General features: G+C 36.3%; 1 protein-coding gene across 1 annotated transcript; it reads right to left on the reverse strand.

Annotated features, from left to right (window-relative positions):
* Positions 1–353: 353 nt before the first annotated feature.
* Positions 354–24,556, reverse strand: LOC137402146 (AP-1 complex subunit sigma-2-like). Its single transcript, XM_068088615.1, has 8 exons — positions 24,451–24,556; positions 22,255–22,297; positions 17,704–17,882; positions 15,548–15,656; positions 14,294–14,431; positions 8,623–8,691; positions 3,392–3,436; positions 354–608 (listed from the first exon to the last, which is right to left on the reverse strand). The coding sequence occupies exons 2-6, from the start codon at positions 22,255–22,257 to the stop codon at positions 8,638–8,640; spliced, it is 483 nt and encodes a 160-aa protein (XP_067944716.1). The 5' UTR covers positions 22,258–22,297; positions 24,451–24,556; the 3' UTR covers positions 354–608; positions 3,392–3,436; positions 8,623–8,637.
* Between the last annotated feature and the right edge of the window lie 1,042 nt (positions 24,557–25,598).

Raw genomic sequence — 25,598 nt, forward strand, 5'->3', positions numbered from 1 at the left:
TCATCAAAAGTATGTAGACTAGTTTACTCTAAGACTAGATATAGTTCAAAGTATTTGGGGTGTTTATCTACTAGAATGCAAACGTGGCTAACTATACTTGGGATGTATCCAGTTTTAGCCAGAGAACACCTTACCGCTTTCAACCTTGCTACCTCGTTCAATATTCAGACAAAGGTGGTTTCTATAGGAGAATGTCGTGTATTATATTATGCATGTACTGACGAAGAAGCAATCTTAGCTACTTTACGAACACCCACATTAACCTATCATATACTTAGCTGTCAGTGTAGTTACCCGCTGACATGCTAACCTCTACAGACCTCAAATAAAACAAACGATGAAGTCCATTTTATAATGTAACCTGATGTTTTTATTTTTTATAATTTTATAAAAAGACCTTGGTCAATAATTAAAGGAAATAATTGATAAAATGTAGCAAAAATGACTGGAATGAGGCCTAAAGACACTCAAGAAAATTGACAATATATCTAAGGGAATCATTCTCTGTGGTTGATAAGCTCAGTGAGTTTTTCACTATAACACATTTAAACAATTTAGCCTGTGATCCCTAGCTCTTCTAATATACCTTTAGGCTCAACATCCGTTTCCTAAAACGACAACAAACCGATATGGATAAACTGTAGGTATAGGTGTTCAATATACACTATGTTTCCATGTCATGGTTAATATACAAGTTTACGCAAGATGAAAACGGTGAAAATCCCAAAACCAAGCAAGTTTTCCACTCATAACTCTTTTTCAATACTTCTTGCACGCGAAGCAGCACTTGAAATTGATGCACAAAAATACCGACAACCAAGCTAATCAACTTTAAACATTTTCCACACTGTGATTGTTTCTAAATGAAAATGTGATGCTAAAGGCTGGTTTACACTATATCGTCGTATCTTGGCATTGATTATACAATACTTCGGTGATCGTCGATGATAACAATATTCACACTACCACAAACCCATCCATGTTTGCATCAGTAAATACTACGTGATGTAGTGTTCTCATTTTTCTTTTCAAATTTTTGCGAAGGAACCTCCTTGTTTTCGCATACCTGAAATCAAATACTAGTCCGGCAGCAATGATCATAAACGAAAATAAATTAATCACGCCATCGGCGACGGCAAATTACCATCACCGAAATAGTTCACATTTGAAAGGCAATCGCCAATGCTCGGCGAAATATCGGAAAAGTTTGACAGCTGAAAACTTTCCCCCCGCGTTGCTTCGTCGATGCCATCAGTTTACGGTTCACATAACCGCCGATGAACCAGCGATGAACGTCGACAGGAAAACGCGGACTTACCGCGATATAGTGTGAACGAGGCTTAAGCGAGACAGGCGTACGTAGTTACGACCTCTGGGATACAGTTTCTTATCTTTCTAAACAAAGCAGCCACTTTAATCTGCAACATGCGAATGTTCATTGGAACACTTATCGCTATGGTAACTCAATGTGCACACAATTCCACATCCGCATTATCCGCACAACGGGAACATAGCGATAGTAACCTCTGAATTTTCTACAGACGATTAAATATTATCTCGGAAAATTCATCATCACCTGCTATATTACAAAGTTGGCTAAAACTGAGCCAATCTAGTAGTTATCTCCCTTGCTAGTTCATGGCTCAAATAACGGAAAAAGCCCTATGATTTATTTAACAAAGAAGCTATAGAAAAAGGAAAGAGCTCAAGAGTTACTAGAGAAAGGCTCTCGAACACAAACAATAGTGTGTGAATTGAAGGTGAAGCAAGTGAACACATAAAGCAACTGGGTTAATAGCTTGAGTAAGGCAGAGGGAACGGAACACATTAATTCAGTAAAACTAACTCATCACACGCAGCAGTGGAAAGAGGATAGACGTGTTAGGGAGCTACTTGCTCAAACTGAGACACTCACTAAATGGGTTGCAACTTTCTATAAGACAAGATGTTTCTATCAAGATATCGTTGTAGATAAAGTGGTTGAAATGAAGCGGTGCAGAAAGCAGAAACACAAAAACAAACTTATTAAGATGCTTTTAGTGTCAGCCAATATATAAAACTACTAATGTGGGAGCAGGATTGATATCAGTATCACATGCACTTGATACAAGCTAGTCAAGCAGCTTCCTTTACATCATTGGCCGATGGCAGACACTTGACCAATCAAATAAAAGCTTGATTGTTTACAATAGCGCGAAGACAACAACAAACTTCATCGGCCCAGAGTGGGTCAAAAATAAATAGCCACAAGCTACTTCAGAGCAGAAGAGTTGACAATAATTTATAAGATCAGCAGCTCAAATGAGGTGACAAAGGAAGATATTTAAGCCAACTGTTCCAGACCACTAAGTGTTGCAATGTACAAGCGTACAACTAGTCTACCACTAGGTGTACAACTACGTGTTGCAGTGTATAAATGTACAACTAGTCTACCGCTAAGTGTACAACGACTAACAGTGAGGGTAATACTACAGATTAGGGTCAGTAATGACAGGAGGAAGTGAATAACAGTAGGTTTACATCAGCAACATTCTATAGTCAGTTGATAAGCTTTGAAGGGCTTCTAAAACTAAATCTAGTGTTGCAAGTGGCTGAAGGTAGAACGCGAGCGACCAAACAACGTCTAAAAGCTTTCTAACATATAATACTACAAACAGTAAGGTTGCCAACAGAAGATACAAAGCCATAGCGGAACACATGCATTGTTGGGTTTTCTTTTTTTAATAGTAGGAGATAGAACACCGATTTTTTAAAACATACTAGTGAGAATGTGCATTTCCTTTATAAGTGTTAACATGTACAAGATTTCCATGCTCGGAAAAGAGCAGAATGTAAAAAAATAATAAGTTTAACAAACGGAAAAATATTACACAAAGCCGTCATCTGTTTTAATAACATGAAAACTTTTATAAAGATAATTATATTTAAGATTTACAAATATTTCTTCAAGATTTCGGTTTTAAATGAAGATTCCACTAAATAAACTTCTCATTTTAGCAATGATATAAATAAAAAGAAAAATATTCAAACTTGAATACAAATCATATAGCGCTCAAAGCAGTTGATACGTTCGAATATTATATGCTTTTATTCATCATAGGATTATAAAAATTGACAAGATAGAAAATAACTTCCTGTACGGAGTTTAATTGTAGACGGTTTTCAGCATGTCCATATAATTCAAGGAAACAGTATTTGAAATGTGAAAAAGCGATAAAACATATTTCTATTAAGCCATGCGTACAGATACAACAGCCAACTTATACAGAAACTGTTACGGTGTTACTAGAGAGAGAAGCGATAGAAAGAGGATACGAGGGCAAGGAGGTGAGGAGTTACACACACGCAGGAAACCAGTGCCAGGCCAAATAATAACAACGCAATTACTAACTTAGCCAAGGCCGGAGTCCTCGAAAAATCCTTGAGGTGTTTCATCCTACAGAATATCAAGCAAGGTCAAAGGTCATAAAATGGACAAAGCAAAAAATGCAGAAACTTTATAAGATCACTAAACAATGCATTAATGAGGTGATCCAATTACGTTAAATAATTTACAAATTTATGCAAATACAAGTTGTGCAGCTTTTGTTCGTGTTATAAGTGATGAGAGAAGGTGGACAAGAACATAAGCTGACTAGTGCATGCGTATTAGAAGTGCAAAACTAAAGGCCCCTGCACACTATCGCTCAAATAAATATTTAGTTGTACGATGGACTGCGACGATTAGCTCTTTTTACGTCATCACCAACAAAAATGTGTACAAAATATGAGCCATTACCTGTAGGTAATCGCTAACCAACAACCAATTAGAAATTACGAAATTGCATTCGTGATATAGCAGGTCCTTTTGCTATCTTTTAATTATCTGATTATGCAAGCCATGCTTGAGAATATGAATTTACACCAATCTTACCAACTGTGTAAATTGGATCCCATGCTGTCAACAAACAGCCAATCAAGATGTTAACAGTTGCGATCATTGATGTTTAACTTCAACATGTTGAAAGTCCACCACATCGTCGCTAGCGACGATCACACTGGCCGCTCATCACAAAATGACGTCATAGCAGCCCATTGTTGCGGTCTATCCCACAGCTAAACTTGATATGAGCGATAGTGTGCACGGGCCTTGAGAAAGAGGTAGGATGCCTAAGGCGACAAACTATTGTCTATTTATAGAAACCTGAGCATTTATCTTTAAAAAACAAGTAGTGATAATTGGTCAAGGGGTGAAAGACAAACATATCCACCAAACAAACGATTCGAGCTTTTGTGAAACAAATACAAAGAGAACGGTTTAAACTGGGTGAAAGTTTTTATACTATGAAAGAATAGCTCTCCAGAAAAAATGATACTGACAATTGGAATATCTCCATCGACAACTAATTTTAAGACACAAAAATGCTTTTTAGACATGGCAAAGCACAAATTACGCAATAAATAGTGGTAACAATATATTTTGCATGATATGCTGATGAAACAGAGTAAATTTAGCTGGGAATGTGGTGATTACCACCACTAAGCTAAGCAGAATTATATATAAATTATTTATATTTATATCTATGCGTATAGGCCTATACATATATATATATATATATATATATATATATATATTTATTACTTGACTAATATTTGTTTTATTATTAATACCTATTATATATAATATTATATATAAATAATAAAACATATACCCATCAAGCTACAAATAAAAATATATTTGCATATGATCAAAAGTGTACAAACTGACTGCTTTGGTAGAAATGGCGAAACAGGAAACAGTGTTTCGGTAGAAAGCAAAGAAAATGATAACCTCGGTCTCGTGTGTAGATTGTAGACAAGGAACACTTGTTGCTAAATTCGTTCAATTAATTGACGCACATGATTGATTTTTCAAATGATTGATTTGTAATGCAGTGATTCCAACACGCGCAGGCAATTTATTAAATAGGTCAAGGAACTCTAGGTAACAGGCATCAATGGACTCTTGCCATAAGCCACCCAATTCATGAAGACACTGAATGCATGGTTTGCATATTAAATTAAGGTCCGGCCACATGTAACGAATTATTCGTTCAATCTGACCGAATTCACGAATTTCACAGACTTCACAGATTTATTCGGCAGAATATCGCAGAATCGTCTGAGCTGAGCATGCACACCGAATTCATCAACGAAACGCTTTTAATTGGCTAACCAATTTTTTTAGCGAGCACGATTCTAGTAGCTTTGACAAGTGGTATAGTCCAAGACACGTACGACGACACACAATAAAAGTATCACCGCGATATGACTTGATACATACGATGCAACTGCCTATATGCGCTATTGTTGGTTCTCTCTCGTTGGTTCACCATGGCAGGAACTTCTCATCGTGTATCCAGTATTTTCTTATAAATGTTTTAGTAGCTATCAATTGTTTCTTTTTCAATAATAATAATTTCTTTTTATGCAGCAAAAGCTCCCTCGTAAAAACAGTCGCTATCTCTAGCGCATATAGGCAGTTGCATCGTATGTATCAAGTCATATCGCGGTGATACTTTTATTGTGTGTCGTCGTACGTGTCTTGGACTATACCACTTGTCAAAGCTACTAGAGTCGTGCTCGCTAAAAAAATTGGTTAGCCAATTAAAAGTGTTTTGTTGATGAATTCGGTGTGCATGCACAGCTCAGACGATTCTGTGACATTCGGCCGAATAAATCTGTGAATTCTGTGAAATTCGTGAATTCGGTCAGATGTAACGAATAAGTCGTTATGTGTGGCCGGACCATTAGTCATTGCCTAACAAACAAGAGAAGTTTAAACAATCAAATGAAAGGTGTAACTACACATGAAGTCTATGAAGCTTATAAAATGAACGGCGGTCAGCAGGGTAATGAATAAGCCAAATGAAAGAGTAAGAACAGAGCTGCTATAGTTGGGTTCCAACTGTCAGCTCTAGAGACCAGTCGTTGTTAGAAAACACGCCATCCAGAAATATTAACTCGCGTAAATTATGAAAGCAGTAAACTGTACAGAGGTGGGACTCACTAGTCTAGGTAGCTATCTGTGATTGAACGAACTTCTTCCTGTCGGGCAAGAAAATATCTACAATCTGAGGGATTTATGAAGGCGTGTAGAGCTATTTACCATCACTCATAAGTGTACTGAGGGTAAATTTGGATTCCCTACTCATAGGGGTGGAGTGCGCATAATTTGTAGAGTAAAAACTTGGTAGATATACAGTCATACCTCAACATACAAGTGTCTCAACATACGAGAAATTTGACACACGAGGAGAAGTCCGAGCAAACTTCTGCAGAAATTTGAGATATGAAAATAAGAGACAGTTTAGTCGATTGGCCTTTCTTGTCAGATCGACTTGAAAAAGTTGTAAAAAAGTGGGCTAAAAGTGAAAGCAAGTCACAAAATGAGGTAAAAAAGGCCAAGCAGGTAGAAAAAAGTAAAAAATTGAATGAAAACAAAATTAGCATGAAGTTAGCGTAAGATCGAAATTTATTTTTATGTGTGCAATTAGTAAGTTAAATAAAATTAGGTTAAAATTGTAGGTTATATTATGCTAGCGCAACAAAAGTGTAGCGTACCGAATCCGACAATGCTGTCTGTCTGGAAGAAAAGAACCTCGTACGGTAATGTATATAATAACGTTACGTTTTATTACGGATCATAACCACTAAATAGGTTTTTGTTTTTTTGTAAGCGTAGGTGACGAATTAAAACATGGTTTTTCATCGCGATATCCTGTTTGCACGCATTTTTCATAGGGTGGGAATTGATCAATTCGTATTTAGTTATTTTATACGAGTGAATTGACCTACGAGCTCGGTCCTGGAACGCATTAAGCTCGTATGTCAAGGTATAACTGTACAGTCAAACTAGTTGTCAACACATGACATGGAAGTTCAGTAAATCTTTGACTCGGCAGATGAAAAGGTTTTGAACAAAATACATAGGAAATGTCTCTAAATAGTTTTGTGTTTGCACATCAAGTCTTTTAGATAGTTCCATATGTCGGATTTTCCCCGACATACATGTATGTAATGAGCTGAACTATTTCCTGTTGTTGTGAGCTATGGAACAAATTAAACATACTCTTCTGAACATTTGCACCAGTATAAGACGGTTTCAACATAAAAAAGTAAATACCTGAAGATATTAACTCCGTAGGTCAAGGTTTGACTGTACACGCAAAGTTGCAAAAAACAAATTGGTTCGTGGGGCATTTGGCAGTTTCTAACAGAGTCGAAGAGTCTAGTGATCATGGTATAGGTTTATAGATTTTGACTTGATAAAATGCTGCCAAGGAGGGTACTTGCTGCCTGACATTTATTGGACCTTCGTGAAATGTTGCTACCGATGGCCCTCTAATCGTCGTTTTCTATGTACTATAACATTGCTGCCACCAGTCAATGGAATCATCATTTGTCAAAGCGGTATTGAAAAAGTGAATCCAACAATAAAGAGCCCGATTTACTGGTTAACATCGATATTATGGTCTCTTGACAGCGCATTTGAAAACGATGATTGTAAGCTGCAAATGTAATCTATTCATATTTTACAGCCTTACGCAGCAAGTAACCTCATTGACTATGATTCATTTCTACAATTTTGGCAAATCAAATATATGTCAATATTGAAAACCCTCCATAGTAGCAGCGTATGGAAAAGTGGATAAACTGATAAATACATAATAATCATTACTATTACTAACATCAAGCACAACACTGCCATACAAACATATCAGTCAAGCTGCATGCTTTGAGATGATACAAAAAATTACTTGCCTATCACATTATTAAAAACACACAGCAACATGCTTAGGGTCAACATACTGATATGGACACAAAGAGTTGGGATAGCACGTGAACATTCCGGAATTTTAGCATATGCTCTCAAAAACATTTAGTAATTTACTACAAACAATGTGTACGAGCGCTAAAGGAACTATGAAAAGCCATGCACTAAGGTAGAAGAGCTTAGCAATCATTTGAAGTACAGAAGCCAGCAACAAGAGTGTATGTAGTAGCTAGCGTATAGATTGTAGAAACTACATGGTAGCCACTGGTAGATGACATATACAAAACTATTTGATAACGTATATAAACTAGCTGATGGAGTTATAAAATCATCAGACATCTTTGAAGCTAGTTGAAGTTTCGAAGCAAGCTACTGAAGTTCTGAAGTAAGCTGATGGAGTTCCGAAGTTGGACAATTGAACACTGAAAACGAATGATTGAGCCAAAAACAGCAAACAAACTCAGAAGAACATGCAACTATGTTGAGGAGGACATTCTGTACACTCCTAAATATTAATCATGGAACTGAATTTTCAACCAAATGAAGAATGCCTGAAAATCAAAGGTTTTAAGACTGCTTACGGATTGATATTAGAAATGAAAATCAAGGAAACATTAGAATACTCTGTATGATACATTTGGTTACTAGTTTGCAAAGCGAACAGCCATGCTGAAGTTGAAATATAATTACTAACAATTATCAAGAAAAACACATGTAGAACAAAGCAGCCTGGACAAAGACCATGCGGAGGGCGGGAGAGGCTAAGCAGGCGGATGCAAAGTGTCAATGACTATCAACGAAAGAGCCAAGCACACGTGCTGACATACAGCGATAGTATCGGCTTAGGCCAGACCAACTTCCTTCAAGGCAGCTTCTAGTGACACACCATCAGAATCCTGTATTTAGAAGAGAAACATGGCAAAGGAAAGACATTGTGCAGCGAGGGTTGAGATAAAAGAAGTGAAAGTGGAGCACAGCTAGAGCCAAATGAAGACATCGGATGTTTGCATGAGATCGACCAGTCACCAAACCACGAGTCTTAAGAAAGAAGTCGTTGAAAGCAATGCTGAGTAAGTAGGTTGCTGTCAAAGAGGCAAAACAAAAGCGAAGTAACTGTGAACTGTAGTCCTGGAGAACTCAATCCAATGCAGACAATTGTGATGAAAGAAATTAAGAAGACAAGCTCGAATCCTTTCTTCAGTTCTGCTGTCACTATAGGTGACGTTGTTGTTTAAACATACTCTTTTATATCTGAGTAGAACGGCGTCGAATCATGGCGCGGTTCTATACTGAGCTCAAAGCCTCATGTCTCCCATACTATGTTCTTGCAAGCGAACTACATGTCTTTCCGACAACTCTATCTGCGTAAAATCTGTTTCAAGACCCAGTATGTATTCTAAGACAATTTATTAGAGCAAAGTTCACATACTATACAATTTATTAGGGCAAGGATCACATACTACACAAATATTAGGGCAAATCACATACTATAAAAATAATGTAACCATAGAATGTGATTGCAGGTCTCAGCTACTTCTGATACTTAAAAATGAAGCAGCCTTGCAACTGAAATAATTTGTATTATGACCATGTGTAACAATATGAACATTCGTGTACTGGGATAGAATTTAGTTCGGACACATATAAGGGTAAATTTTGCAATCTCGGAAGAGTAATCCCTCAGTTTTGGTGGTTAATCGGCAAAGGCACTCCTTGCGTTAAGTAAAAATCCACGAAATAGAAACAATTAAACTTATATCTAATGAAATCACTTTTGCATTAATTGTAAGTACTTTCCTCTTTTTATGTTTCATTTTCTTCTTTTCAGGGCATTTATTTGGTCTTCCAACATTGGAAAAGCTGATTTACACTACTCTCAACATGAAACTGACAATCTTTTATGGTGCACTGACTGCTACATGACAAAAACCAACAGTAGTTGGGTTCCAGCACACCAGCAGACAAATCATAGTGATTGCAAACAACACTAGCCTGCAGGGCAATTCAACAAACAAGTTGTCTTTGTAGAAAGGACCGTGCAACTGCTATTAAACTGTTCTCCACAGCAACTCTAAAGGTGCAAACACTCTAGGCGATATCGCGCTGCTTGGCGCTAATCTGCGCTAGAACTCTGTCAGCGAGCTCATGCAGAGCAATAACGCTAAATATTCTCCATCACAACATTATCGCGTGCCAGATGCATTTAGATTGATTGGTTTTTCACCGAATGCAATTCTATGGTTAGTAATTTTTTTGAATCGATGTCCACCAACAACGGCGACAATATTTTGCTACAATCGAAACATCATAAAATTAAACCTGAATTGTTCATAAATTTAATCAGAACACTCCCAGTCCTATACAACACTACACACAAAAAATACAAAAATATCCAGTTGAAAAACAACATTTGGATTCAATCGTTGCGCAGGTTGACCATCTTGAACATGGTAAAGTATATTTTATGTAAAGAACATTTATTAGTATTTATTATTACATAAGAACTACTAGAAAGTAAACTATATACAAAAATCAAAAAATACTACTGTTAAAAAAACAAAGAATCATTTTTTCTTGTCTTTTTGTACTTTACAATCCGTGAAAGTGAGATAGCCCTAATAACAAAAGCGAAAATTGTTTGCATCATTGCCTATAGAAGGCCCATTTTGACTGAAATTTATTAGCAACTCTGACGAAACTAATGACACGGAATTTAATTGGCAGTTTGTGCGCGTGCTCGCGCTATCGTTTGCTGGCGAATCGTTAAAGTGTGTTTAGGCACACGCCAGCGATATCTCTGAGCTCCTCACGATGCAAGCAATAAAATCACTTAGTGAGTTTGCACCTTAAGCTAGATGAAGCCCAGTATGCTGGTAGATGGTAGATATTTAGCAAACCTTACTAGACGAAAGGAAGGAATTTAGTGATCGAATTATACTGTTCGAGAGTGATCAGATGCATGTAACTTCATTATGGGTAGACTGATGACAATGAAACAGTCCTCGGCCAACCGTGCAGAAAATACAACTGTGTGCCGACTAGCTGAGCACTCACTAGCGATTGCGATAAAAGTCAATATCAATCACCAGCATAGCGATAAAAATTTGGCTACACTATGCGACGACTAGCAGAACATTAACGAAAATACAGCTATAAATGACACATGTGGCCACTAGGGAATAGTAAGTCAAACGCAAGAGAAAAACTAGCAACTGTCTGCAGACAACTGAAAAAGTAAACACACCAAAAAAATAACAATAGAGACCGTTAAAGGTTGACTTACAACAAAATTCAAGTACAGTTACAAGTAGTTAGTCAGTTACAGTAGTTACAAGGTAAGTACAATTCAATAAAATTCAACTTACAGTTATTTGGTATCAAAAGATTCACCATGTCTTACTCTGTTGCGTTGTAGGTGCCAAATATGTGGAAATGTGATTACAAGCTCTTAAAAGCTCAAAAATGAAAAGCCGCCGTATATTGGACATTACATTTGGTTATTGTCTTGTCACGTGATGTCCTCACGTGAAATGAAAGCCAATAAAAAGCTCAATATAAAACTTATCGTAGCACTAGTTTATGACAAACACTTTGGGTTTTACCGAAGACCCCGTATCGAATATAGATGCTCACTACTTGACAGTTTTATTTCGGCTTGATCTAATCGTCAAGTCATAATCTGATCAAGTGACCCAATACTTCGCAAATAATTTCTGCAGCACTTTTTGATTATCACAGGTGACCAACAAGCTCGTCATGATTATCAGACAATGATATGTACTCCTTTGAGCTGAGGTTAAGAAAATAAACAAATTTTTACGGTAGGTTATAAGATATCAGTGCTAAAAGTGACAGCATTACAGTGACGATAAAATAGATGCGTAAGAACAATAGACATGGTTTTATTGAATGCGTGAAGTATATTTGTGAAAATATTTCAACGAATGAAGTTGCATGAAAATGTAAACAGAAACCATCTTGTAACAACTATGTCCCATTTGAGCAGTTTTGGAAATAGAATCCAAACTACGGCGGTTTCGTGTGGCTGCGATTAACTGTTGGTTTTTTTAGCTTTTAAGAGCTTGTAATCACATTCCCACATATTTTGCACCTACAGCACAACAGAGTAAGACATGGTGAATCTTATGATACCAAATTACTGTAATTTTAATTTTGTTGCAATTCAACCTTTAAGCAAGGAATCACTGTAAAGCAATAACTTGCCACCACCTGGACTCAAGTGACATTTAGCTGTCAGACAAGTAGCTAAGGTCTAGGGTTTGGACTACAGGCCACCTACAAAGCAATGTCTGGGAACTATTTGTAGATGTGTAAACACCTGAAATGAAAGACCAAAATCATGGGGTTTGGACTACAGATCATCTGCAAGAACTTGCAATCACCTGAAGCCAAGTGAGTGCCAGCAGACAAGTAGTTAAACTCTATGGGTTCGATTACAGACCACCTGCAACGCGAGTGGCTAGGGACTACACCCAGATGAGTGAATACTTGAAACAAGCGTCTAAAACTGGGGTTAGGAGCACGGACTACCGGCCAAGCAATAACTTGCAAGGAACAACTATCATCGATCACTTGCCAAAGATCACGATAAGAAGACCACCCACAGGGCGCCGATTGATGACCACCAGCAAAGTATGGACTAGAGCTCTGGTTAAGCAACGCTATATAATTTCTCATATTAGGAACAAGGCTGTTTAGGTGTGTGTTAAAATTTGCTATTAGTTACAAAGGAAAAACGGAAGAAACTAGAAGAGGCAAGAGTGAGTATGGCGACCAATTGACGTGACTAGCACAAGTATTGCCCAAATCAAGGTAAGCGTGGAAATGAAATGGAAAAATGAGACTAAAGGATGACCGGGCATAAGTGTTAAGAAGGCGCGAGAGCTCGGCTTAGTTAGGGAAGATATGACGAGCGTTAAACACAGATATTACCTAGAGCTCCAGCTCGTCTGAGAACTCATGCTAAATATTTTAGAAACACGGATGTGACCGTCTAGATAGATTCAGTTGGCAAGATTCAAACACCAAGTGTATTCAATATAAATGATGCCTTAACTAAAACTCATCTGTCTATGATTGGAGACTAGTTAACTGTTAGAGTACCCATGTAATTAAGTTTATCAACGGTATGGAGTAGAGGTCAGAGTTGAACAACGTTTAAAAGCCATGAAGGTTAATTCACTACTAATATACACCGTAAATTTTGGCATATAAGTCGAAAATTTGACATCCCATTTCAAACTTAAAAATTCATCCGCGACGTATACGGCGGTAATGTTTTGCATGACACGAAATCTAGTGTAATTCAACTTTGAAAAACCATCGAACGTCAAAATTGCATGACATGGAATATAAGGATTCATTGAAAAAGTATTGAAATATTAGTAATGCTACTCAACATAGGATGGATCAAACACAATATCCTTTCTGGAGTGTTGCTAGAATTCTCTTCTGGAATAATGTTTCTTTTTTTAGCGTTTAATGGTTTGCTCGTAGTATCTGCCCGCAAGCCCACTCTTTGGTAATCCATTTGACACATCCGCTATCGACTACCCAACCTTTTTTCTTGCACGTGAATAGCGATTAATGACAAAAAAATTTGTCTTGCAGCTTGACTTTTCAAAAGTACGTATACTCAAAGGTGGCAGTTTCCTTCTATTGGCAAGACGAGCCAATACGTTGGTGAATCATTGTTTTTCGTGTCTTGTGGTCTACACTAAAACTATCACATATAATTTTTTTGTTAATTTTGTACGTATTGTCGATGACAAAAAACATGGGTGTGGTGGCAGTTTTAATGCCATTTCCTCAGCTACCCTCACCCACCCCTGAAGCCAGCTGGACTATTAGCAATCAAACGATTTGACCTAAATAGGATCGACTTATACGGCGAGTACATGTCAAAACCAATATTTTAAAATCAAACTTTAGACCTATACGCCGGAATTTACGGTACTCATTACAAAAATACATTAAAATACATGCTTTAATTACTAAAATGGAAATTGTCCAAAAAATAAAAGATGCGAGTTTTTATTTTGAGCGCAGTAATGAAACCATTGATGATTGCAGCAAAATCACTTCAGTCCATTCAAGAAGTTTTACTACAACTAGCGTATTTTAGTCTGTCAGTCTCGACTAACACCTGTCCCTCTAAACCAACTGGGAACCAGTAATATGTGATCAACATAAAACACTACACAAAAATACTACTGACATAGCAGTAGTACTATTGACCCTCGCTCAGCTCACACATCCAAGTGTCACTTTTCTCTCATGGACGATATAACATCATCATCATATTACAGGTAACACATCATATTAGGTTTCTACAGGTTTCAGGCAAGAAGAAACTTGTGAACTTACTAGCTTAGTTGGGATATACTAAGATATCGATTATCTGATATTAAGACTAGAATCAGCTCATGAAATGAAAGAGACACACATCAGAAGACAAGGGTCAAAGGGCAGGTTTACCTCTTGAAGCATGTCCTGGGCTGCTATTGCTTTCAGTACGTTCTTCTTGCTCGTCTCCTGGATCTCTCCAGCGATGAGCAGCTCGTCGAGCATATAATATGCCTTCTCAAAGTTGAAGATAATATCTAGTTCACACACCTGTTCCATCGAAAGTATGAAGCGTTAGGATAAAACTCAAAGACTCAATTTTAGCAAAGCGATGTAAGGATTCGGCCAGACAATGTTGCAACAATCAAGGCGACAAAGTTACAAACTCTAATGTTGGCCGACATGCCTCTGAAGCAAAACTAAGTATAAATGAAAACAGTTTCAGGGTCACTAATGTGTTGCAGAGTTATGTTTATTCCTTAAAGATGAACATACAAAAAAATTTAGTAAATTTTCTCCAAAAGTATCGGTATGTTTCTATCATTTGTGATGTTTTTGATGTTAGAGGTGATGTGATTGCCAGGATGTATCAAAATTAAAATCGCAGACTTGATAAGGTTCAGTTCAAGCGAAAGTATGAGTATGACTGACGTCTGTAGTTACAAAGAGACCGACAGAATAGAGCTGCAGCTAAAACACGATAGCCGATATCGATTAGTGACATCATTTGACACATACTGTTCTTCGGAGCATTTTAACCCCGATCAAGTTTTGTCGATTTCAATTTTGAAACATCCTGGCAGTCAGATCATCTGAAACATCATAAACATGGCAATTGATGGAAAAGTAACTATAATTTATGATAAAATCTATTAAAATTTTGTAGAAGTTCATTATTAAGAAGTACTGACATTATTGGTTAAAAAATGTTGGTGTAACAAATTGTTTATTCTTCCGACAAGGGAAACTGATGAAAAACTAGAGAGACATAATTCCGAAGATTGAATGACTTCACCATTTCGAGCACCCTAGTCAAAGAACTACAGCGCAATGAAGAAAAGCACTTCCACAGACTGGCTCTTTCTTTACCATCACTTCCTGGAAACTTGCTGACAAGCTAACAGATTCGCAGTTAGTACGAATCTGTAACTTAGTACAGTTACAGAAAATTTATATAATACAAACTAACTTTCCAACATCAAGATTATTTTCACAATTGAGCTTTCTGCTGCAGCAAAGTGATTTCACCTTTAAAATTAGAACATCACAAATTAATCATCAAATTCAACCCATCAACTGCTGTAGCACAAATCAGTCAGATAAATGACAACATGCAACAGGTAACAAAATACCAAAAACCTGCGGATGACAGCAACTGAAACTTACGCTGCCAAAGTATTTGTCTAGTAGCTCCACGTATCTGTGTATCACTTCTAGTGTTATAAGCTCATTGTCATCTTGTTCTATGGCAGCGCAGAAGTAGAGACTCGCATAGCTAATGAGGAAAAGGAAAGGCACCGTAAGGATATACTGTAGGCTAATATGCATAAAAGGTTGTAAAACACATATGTTAACAACGAATGATAATCCCATGCTTCAAGAGTGGCTTTCCTAAAAAGATTTCTACACAGATAGAAAACTTTGTTTCATTTTATAGACAAGCACAGTTCCTTGATGTGAACAAGTATATTTTAGCCAGTGATGTATATTTACAACACTAAAGGTTAATTGCAAATTGACATTACAGCTATTTGGTGTCAAACGGTTCACCATGTCTCACTCTACGCTGTTGTAGGTGCAAAACATGTGGAACTGTGATTACAGTCATACTTCGACTTATGAGCTTAATGCGTTCCGAGACTGAGCTCGTATGTCAATTTACTCGCGTGTTGGTGCAATTTATTTATATATAGAACAATTAAATATACATTGATTGGTTTCCATACTTTAAAAGATGCAAATAAAACGCTCAAAACAAGATATTGTAACAGAAAGAACATGTTGGTTATTGTTCTAACTTACCACATGCTTTCAAAAAGCAACAAATAAAAAATAATGCAAGGAAATGTGATAAATTAAAATGTAAAATTATATACATACAATAGCAGATAATGCTAGCATTTGCCAGAGAGGGAGATATAAGTTATCCTTCATTTTAACAGTTGACTTTGATAAATTTGGATTTTATCAAAGTTTTAAAAGACAAATTTAGAAGGAAATCTAAAAGCAAACTTTCATTTTTAACTCAACGTAATTAAAATTTCTTCGGCGTTTATAGTTTGAAGTTTCTCGCTGGTTAGCAAATTTTTCCTTTGTTTCGCTTTCACGACTAGCCGGCCGTTTTAAGATGAACCTATCTAAAGACGTTTGCCTTTGTCGCCCTTTCAACGTGTTGCGATTAGGACGAACACGGGTGTTGTCACAAACGGTTAATGTACGACCACTAGCCAACTTGTTCGAATGTCAATTTTTATAGTTTTGATAGATAGCCTTTTCAAATAGCGTAGTTTCAGTTACGCTGTCACCGACCAATTGTTTATCTTTTATCCAATGCATGAGCGGTCTCTCCATCAGCGGTCGTGAAGATCGCTGTGCCGTTTAGAAACTATGGTTAGTCCTTTTGTAAACTAAATGCCCTGAATATAATCCTTCTGTTTGATTATTGTGGATGTATTTCTGTCATATTGCTGAGCTAGCTCAATCACGCATACACATTTCGCATATTTTTCAATAATTTTCCGTTTAATATCAATTGTTATCATTTGCTTTTTCTTTGCATCATTTTTTTCCTTTTACTGGCAAACTTTCGATTCAGTCTACGCGCAGTACTTTTAATTCACATAATTCTGCACTGAAAAGCGCGCACAAAAACACGGTACAAATTATAACTTGAGCAGTTAAAAATACAGATTGAAGCTGTTGTCATAAAACACCTCTGGCATACTTGGCAACTTACTCATGTGCTCGTATCTCAAACATGGCTCGTATATTAGTGCTAAAACTTGCTTAACAGCTGGCTCGTATCTCAAGTTTCTCGTACATTGGAGCACTCGTAAGTTGAAGTATTACTGTACAAGCTCTTAAAAACTAAAAAAATGAACAGTTAATCGCAGCCATGACGAAAGCAGTGTAGTTTGGAATCCCTATTTCGACAAATGAGGTCGCATGAAAGTGTAAACAGAAGCACATCGTGTTCAACTACGTCCCGTTTGAGCCGTTTTGGAGAGGAATTGCAACATACGGCGTTTTCCCGATGGCTGCGATTAACTGTTCGTTGTTAAGCTTTTAAGAGCTTGTAATCACATTTCCACATATTTTGCACCTACAACACAGCAGAGTAAGACATGGTGAATCTTTTGATACCAAATAACTGTAATGTGAATTTTATTGCAAGTCAACCTTTAATCCTCTTAAAACCACCGTAATAATCCAATTAGCTTGTTCAACCTGATATCGACACTAATATAAGCTCTATTCACAACTTGTGAGAATTATTCCAAAATCGACCACCAAAGGAACATTGGAAGCAGGAAATCACGAACCGTTTGTATACGATCTTATGGTCTCGCCACTCAAGAAAACTGCACATCTTTGGTTTCCTAGCAAGAACAGTTGTTATGAGATCTCTAGTGATTTTCCTTCTCTGTTTTTCAGGATATGGTTCATACCATTTTTGAAGCCTTAGCTTGCCTTGCCGGCTGAATAGGAGCATGAACTGCATCTAGAATGACAAATTTGATAATTGATAACCTCAGTATCGTTTTATGATATTAACTCATCAAATATCACAAGTCGTGTAGGGTAGCTCAGTACAACATTGGCACATGGTCAATAGTAGCCTGTCTTGACAAATTGTTGTTTTTGCGAAGTTGTTCCCCCGTCCGCGGGCGAGCAACACAACAGCTTGTCACAAGACGTACTGCGCCCGATGCATCAGGTGCACTTATAGGGAGTTGTTCTCTTCCGTCTATGCGGCTTGGTTGCGATGTTATGTCGGTCGCTCCATTGGTAATCCTAACTGATTTCGCGTAAAAGTTTATGCAGAAAAAAATAAGATTACAGAATTTAACCAAAGACCAGTCTCTGTTGTAAACGTTAGTAGAATTTAAGGATAAAATAAATTGAAAATAAAATCTACAAGAACAAATAAAACTGACTGATACAAAATAGAATTAAAACTGACTGATCGCACAAATAACGACATGTTTAGTCGCTGTTGTTGCTTAAGTTCTCAAGTTCTACTAAAGATTACCGCAGAGACTGGTCGCTGGTTAAACGTTATAATCTTATTTTTTCTACATAAATTTGTGTAAAATTCGTTATGTTTACCAATGGAGCGACCGACATAACATCGCAACCAAGCCGCATAGACGGATGAGAACAACTCCCTATAAGTGCACCTGATCCATCAGGTGCAATACATCTTGTGACAAGCTGTTGTGTTGCTCGCCCGCAGACGGGGGAACAACTCCGCAAAAAAAACAGTTTGTCAAGACAGGCTAGGTCAATAGCCGCATAGTGCAGCTTTCATAAGCTTTGTACAAAATATTTCTGATTAGTGAGTAGTCAATACGAGAGGAAACAACTATCTGCCTCCATTGAGAAATAACAAATATGGTTACAGCCGAATCTGAACATAGTTTCAATTTGAAAAAAACTTGGAACATCCGAATTTACTCCTGGTAATAACAGAAATGGTCGAAAATGTCAGAGGTCATTCTGCAACACCTTTGTAGCCTTTTAATGGCATCGGTTGATGCCGATTTTCATGCCAATTAGTTTGGTATCAAAATGTTATATATATAGACCTTGCAGTTCAAAAGGTATAAAATTTTTATGCAGCCTTGTTAAATAATGGCTTTTACCAAATGTTTAATTAAATCCTTGTAAAAGTTTAAATTGGTAGCATAAGAGTTAAGAATGAGGTGAATGAAGCAAAAAAGTGACTGAGAATTGATTGCTGATGCGAATTGAGAAGTGAAAGCACGCAGACTAATAAGAACATTACTACTGAATTTCATTGCTATGTGGTATTGAGACATTCGTATAAATAACATGGCTAAATAACATATAATACAAAAATATATATTATATATACATCAAAATGTCGCATCCATGTTATTTATAAGAATGTCTCAATAATTCATAGCTCAATAAAATTCAAAAGTGATGTTTTTTTAACTTTTTCATTCAAAGCTCATCACATTTGTGATTTGAGCACTCTGGTGTCAGCACATCGACTTTCTTAAAGTCTGCGAGACAACTTAGCTGCTTCACACCAGTAAGTCAACTCTTACTGGTAATGGGATTTATCTCCCTTGCCTGCTCTGAGTTGTACTGATGAGGCTTCAATAGCCAAAACAGTACTGTCTGTAGCATGAATATATACATATATACATGTATATACATATATACATGTATATACATATATAAAATTATTCGCAATCTTCGTGATTTCAAGTCCAGCAATATGTGGAATTTTAAATACAAAATTTTAATAGCTATAGCTGGACATGCTGAAAACAGAAGACAGACAGAAGACAGACGACAAACTTTGAGATATATACCTATATATATATATTTCTCGAAGTATGTAGATCTGTCTGCATTCCGGCTATAGCAATAATGCGCAATGATTATTTTACCGATGCGGTCATGTGTTACGATGCCGCTGTTAAAAAAGATTTTTCGTGAAGTTCAATTACTATATCTGAGGTCAAGGCCAATTCTTCTCGGGCGGACAATTACATTGTCTCCGCGGACAGAGTCTCTGTAGAGTAGGGGTGTCTCCGTATTTAAAGTTTTGATGGATAGCTTCCGGTGAAACAGTAACCTTTTTTATACACACACACTTCTATGCAATAATTGTTATTATTAATTCCACATAATCAAGATTTTTAATTTTTTTTTTCAGTTCGTAATAATTGCATCATTACCGAATCATCTTTTTTTGCAATCAAAGCAAAACCGACTTGATTAACTATTACTGGCTAATTATTTCACATTTACATCTAAACCTTTATTTGACCTGCACGAAACTATTTCCTCATGATTTGAGGAAATATGAGTTCAAAAGTTGTTTGACAGTCTGAAAACTTTTACAGTTGTATTTATTTTCTCTCTTAATCCATTTCAATTACACAAAATGCTCTTTTCATGATATGTAGTTTGAAAGTTAGAATAGCAAATGTTGTTATATGTTGAATATAAATCAATTTTCTGACCAAAGGCTTTTTCATTACCTGGGCAACACCGGGTGGCACAGCTAGTACATCTACATATATTTCTCAATTTTGGTGTATACGTATGTCCCTCCAGCTATAGCTATTAAAACCCTGGAATAAAAAATCCATAAAGCATCAGATTTGATCTCGGTACCTTCCATTCAACAGTCGGACACCTTACTAAACCACGCGAGCTTGATAGTTCCGCTAGGAAATATGTCAATAGTTTGGCGCAACTACCTTGATGCAAAGTCATGGCGCACCGCCAATAGAAGTCGTAGCTTTTATTAGTAAGCTTAAATTTGTCATGGGCAATGTGCCAGGCTAATAGCAAGTGGCAGGCAACTCCCGTTACTTTTCATTGTTTATAAGCTGACTTTTAATACCCGGGCAACACCAGGAAGCACAGTTATTTTATATATTATATGTGTGATCAGTTTGTGAAATCCGATTGGTATACCATAGGGCATTGCACAAATAGAAGTCTGTGTATGTTAATTTTCATCAACAGAAACAATACAGAAAAAGAAACTGCATATTAGTAAATATATCAGGTTAAATACAAATTATTGAAGAAAAAATGAAAAACTAAAGCAAAATTCACTCAACCTGAGCCCGAGATAAATATGACAGAGCCATAGGTGCACTGTAGCCCAGGTAATGTCGCGCAAGCCCCAAAAACAGCTAACATCAGCAGGACCAAGGCGGGCCTCAGCCCAACCCAGTCAGAGAGACAGGGGACAGCATTTTCCTTTTTTTTTAAAGGACAAATTTGTTTACAATTTTTTATCAGGTAGGTTATTCCAATAAAAGGCTGTTTGATATTGAATAGTTTTGTGCCCAGCCCTAAATGTAAATAAAGGAATACGAAGATATAGAAGAGAGTGACGAGTGCTATTAATAAGAGTGTGGTGGTGTCCATGCCCAGATTAATGAAATACAGTATGACCCCCTTAGCAGCAGCTTAAAGAACGGCAGCTGAAAGTACTGGTAGTCTTCCCTTAATGACAAGCTTGCTTAGTTTGATGACATCTCAGAGTTACGACAGCACATTAAAAATATGCTTATGGAAGCTACATAAAAATACAAAGAAAATATATTCTTAATACCATTTGAAAGTAACCATGAAAGTATAGATGCTACATATCCCCACTAGCCATCACACATTTTTGCACACACAAAAACTAGCCGAAAGAGAAAAAGTTAAATTTTGATGTACTTGTTAAAGTCTACACTTATTACAGAAAAAGAAAAAAATGAAGGACATTGTAAATTGCAAATACGTATGCAACAGAGATCGAAAGAGAATGGTTTGTTTAATGACGGACCCATTTAACGAATTTGACATTCCTGCAGAATGTCACCCCATCGTTAAGTGAGGACTTCCTGTATGAGTTCTAACTTTTAGAATAAGCCATTTTTTTAAAATGAGCTAAAATGTAATGTAACCATTAAGATATGTTCACATTAAACTAACTAAGTGGATAATTGTGCTATCAAAAGTCACAGGATATCTAAAGTTAGGCAAAGTCAGGGTTGAAGTAGTAATATGACTACTTAAAGGTGATCCGCAAGTACTTATTTACCTCTGGAGAGGTAAATATCTAGAGAGCCAGACTGTAGTATGCGAGTACAAATTCATTTATATCCATAGCAAGGGAAGACCATTAATATTGGCACAGATTCTTCAAAGATATACTGAGAAAACAACTCTGAAGAGAATTTTTATGAGAGAAATTGTCTGCGTGAGATTATCTAACGTAAACGATATAACGCTAGCAATTGCCTGACATCACTAAGAATTGATGAAGGTTACTGAGAACTTGGTTGTTGCATGAATGAAAATTAGACAAGTCTTGAAACACTTACCATCTTGAACAATATTCCTGTGTCTTGTAAATATTGCAATCACCTGAAATATGCAGAAAATTTGTAAGGTAAAACCAAATGCATGAGTAATTTTCGTATTATGCGAAAATCGAAATGTGGATGTTTTAACTGTTGCCTGATCATTAGATGTCTCATTTTTGTCTAAAATATTATTAATCTACAGAATATATCCTATACTCATGTAAAAATCAAGTTTTTGAAAGACGAGTTTAAGGCAAAATTTTCAAGACTGACTTATGTATGAGTAATGTTTATGAACATGACACTGCCAAGTCGAATAGAATGTAAATATGAAAAGAGAACTCTGTTATTATACATGCAATATACACATCGCGGTATGAAGCAATTGATAACAATAGACTCTGCTGATATTTATCACAACATAATAGCAATATATTACATAATAACATATAATACAGCAATATAATACGACTCATAATGATAGACACATGAAAACCCAAACTCAGCAAGAATATCTAAAGAAATTAAGTTTAACCACAAAGCACTTATAATTTCCTCTGTAATAAAATTTTTTTTTAAAAATGATATAACATCATGTTAAGCAAGCTTCTGACATCATGACATTATCAAAACAGAAGCCTGTGTCAAAGTATTTTGGTGAGCAAGACTATTAACTGGCTAAAAGTGACAGCAATTGCTGATAGATGCAGTGAAACATGCACTAGTAATATTTCTAAGGCGACTAGCCGCGGTAAAAGGCAAGTAATCTGTCCCATAATCGCCTTTACAATAACCCTCATTATATGCATAGACTCAAGGTTATGTCAAACCTTTAGATTATGGTGCTAAACTTATAATGTAAACTCACAAACCGACTGTCACATACATTTTATGTGCTGGGAAATAAAACGGCGATATTTTTGACCTTGTGATGATATAGTTGACAAATGAGGTGTAAAATATTCTCCTGAAGCATAGCCATGAAGTGGCTATACTTAATTATACTCTGGATTATTTATTCTAGATGAAAACAGAGATCACATTGAGTTGCAGACTCCTTAGCTAAAACCTTTGAGAATATTGACATGTTAATGCACAAAAAATTAAAAGGGCTATTGAAGTTGCCAGTAAAAGCCATTATACTTGAAATGCCATGTTATAAGGATCAATTACTATTAAGGTGTTCAGTTCAAATCAGAACTTTTCCACTAAAATCCTCAAAATGAAGCAACAGCGTGGAAACTCTTTGCAAAAAGAATTCTGCACGATGTGTTAATTTTACTTTTGTTAGTGGTTATATATACATGTAGTTTTTTAATATTTCTAATACATAACGATATATGCATGTACTTTTTCCATCCTGATTATAATGATAGCCTTTTTTTAAATAAACTAAAATTGTCCCAAGCCTGACCATGAACCTGGGACCAAGTTTGCCTGATCATGAACCTGAGAGAAAAAGCCATCTGCAGTCTCTTCAAGACATAATAAGCTCCAATCACAAGCTACAGTATTTGTAGTGTTTCATTGCACCAATATAATCGCTACAATGTTAGCTGTAAACCAGCAAGCTAAAGCATTGAAACTAGTGAAATGGTTAATCTAAAACAAGTTGTCACCTAAAAATTTTACAATGAACATAACTAAGTGAAGTTACAACGAGATTAGATTTATCTGTGTATATGAAAACGACAAATCAAAACAATACACCTAACTAGCCAATCCCAATTTAGCTTTTAAAAGCGCACATTAACATTTTCAATAACAATCTACCCCATGAGTGTGTAGGCCCTACATACTGTTCAATTACCAACAGAGCCAAGCCTAACTATTGAGCTATTTCATAGTCTAATGATCAATGGTATTAAGATTTCTCCAAGGGAGCAATTCGATCAGCCGTCAAAATTTTCAGTTCTTATTTAGTCTGCACCATTGTGTTAACACAAAACTTAGTTTACTTTTCTAAGAGTTGCCCCATTATAACAAAATGTTTGAGATTGGTAGCGTGTCTTTTTGTTTGCCCATATACACGCCAAAATATATAACCTTAAATTTCTATTGCTAAAAGTGTAAACCTAGATAGATCCGAGTTTGTTTGGTATACTAATGACACAACGTGTTGTTGCCATTAGCCTTCAAATGTTAGCAAGCTTATTTTTTGTAACAAATAATGATTCTTTAAAATTAGCTTGTAGTATAGCACTGGTTCCCTACTTTGGCTACAGCTGTATGTGTTTGGTGAATTACATGAATGATTCTTTTCAGCGGCGACGTCCTAAAAATTTGCAAGTTTTTGATGAACCGGAAGCGAGTATTGCGACTATATTCAACGACGAATTCGCTTATGTAATGTTTAAAAAAAATGGTTAAGGTTTAAAATATTTTTTAAAACTTTTTTATTTGCATTTAAAAATTTATTAAAAAAATTCTTTTGAAGGCTATGTGCGCACGCAGGTGTGTCATGTCCTGGAAATCCCAAATAGCAATCGAAAGTGGCGCTTCATTTTGTACATTATCTCATAACCGTTTATTTACTTACTGCTGGTGTAATAATGCATGTAACACGACTGTGAATAGCTGATGATATATTTTAGATGACTGTAACCGAACACCAAAAATGATAATCGTGCGTTTTTACAACATCAGTGTTAAATGTAGTTTTGACGCAAATATGTCGTGTAGGTTGGCTGTTGCCAGTTGTTTCCTAAATCGAGATAGACCTTTTAAGCTATTTATAGTATAATTATTAGGAGAAGCTTCTAGTTTTTCCGATGGTTTGTGGTCTGGTATCTTTTGCTCTGTTTTTTATTGTTGTGTGATAAGTGCAAACCCGAACTGTCATAACCTAGTCAGAAGAAATGTTTTATAATTGCTGAAGAAAGCCCTGTAATTCTATTTATTGCTTAATATACTACACAGATTGCTTGGTATAACCACATTTTCTATCAGTTTTGTATTAGCTCTTAAAATGGTACCAAAGAACTTCATTAGAAATTCATGACGGCGACAATTGGTACACCCTTAAAACCATTTTGGTTAACCGTTTAGCCTTATTTTGTAAATGTAAGATGCCAAGAAAATATACCTAGGTTACCATTTTCAACTCAGAACTTGTTTAAAACAACAGCAAACATGTGTGAGTCGAGTAGCTTTTGTCTACAAGCATTAAACAAGTCCTAAACAACTAGGTTGTAAAACACTGATAATATTTGCAAGGGAAAGTGACAACGGAAAGTTGCAAGGTTCCTGATGCCATGCTAAACTATGTTAGGCGTGAAATATCAGTATTTCATTGGATTATTATATGGCTTTAAAACACTGCTAATGTTCTGTAGACTACTTATATACTTCAGTATGACAGC

Source organism: Watersipora subatra, chromosome 8 (genome assembly GCF_963576615.1).
Source record: "Watersipora subatra chromosome 8, tzWatSuba1.1, whole genome shotgun sequence".
In the NCBI taxonomy this organism is placed as follows: Eukaryota; Metazoa; Bryozoa; class Gymnolaemata; order Cheilostomatida; family Watersiporidae; genus Watersipora; species Watersipora subatra.

Coding starts and splice junctions, on each gene's coding strand:
- LOC137402146 (XM_068088615.1), bottom strand. Junction 14,432..15,547: donor TAGACAAATACTTTGGCAGC/GTAAGTTTCAGT, acceptor TCGATGGAACAG/GTGTGTGAACTAGATATTAT. Junction 8,692..14,293: donor CCCAGGACATGCTTCAAGAG/GTAAACCTGCCC, acceptor TTCTAAATACAG/GATTCTGATGGTGTGTCACT.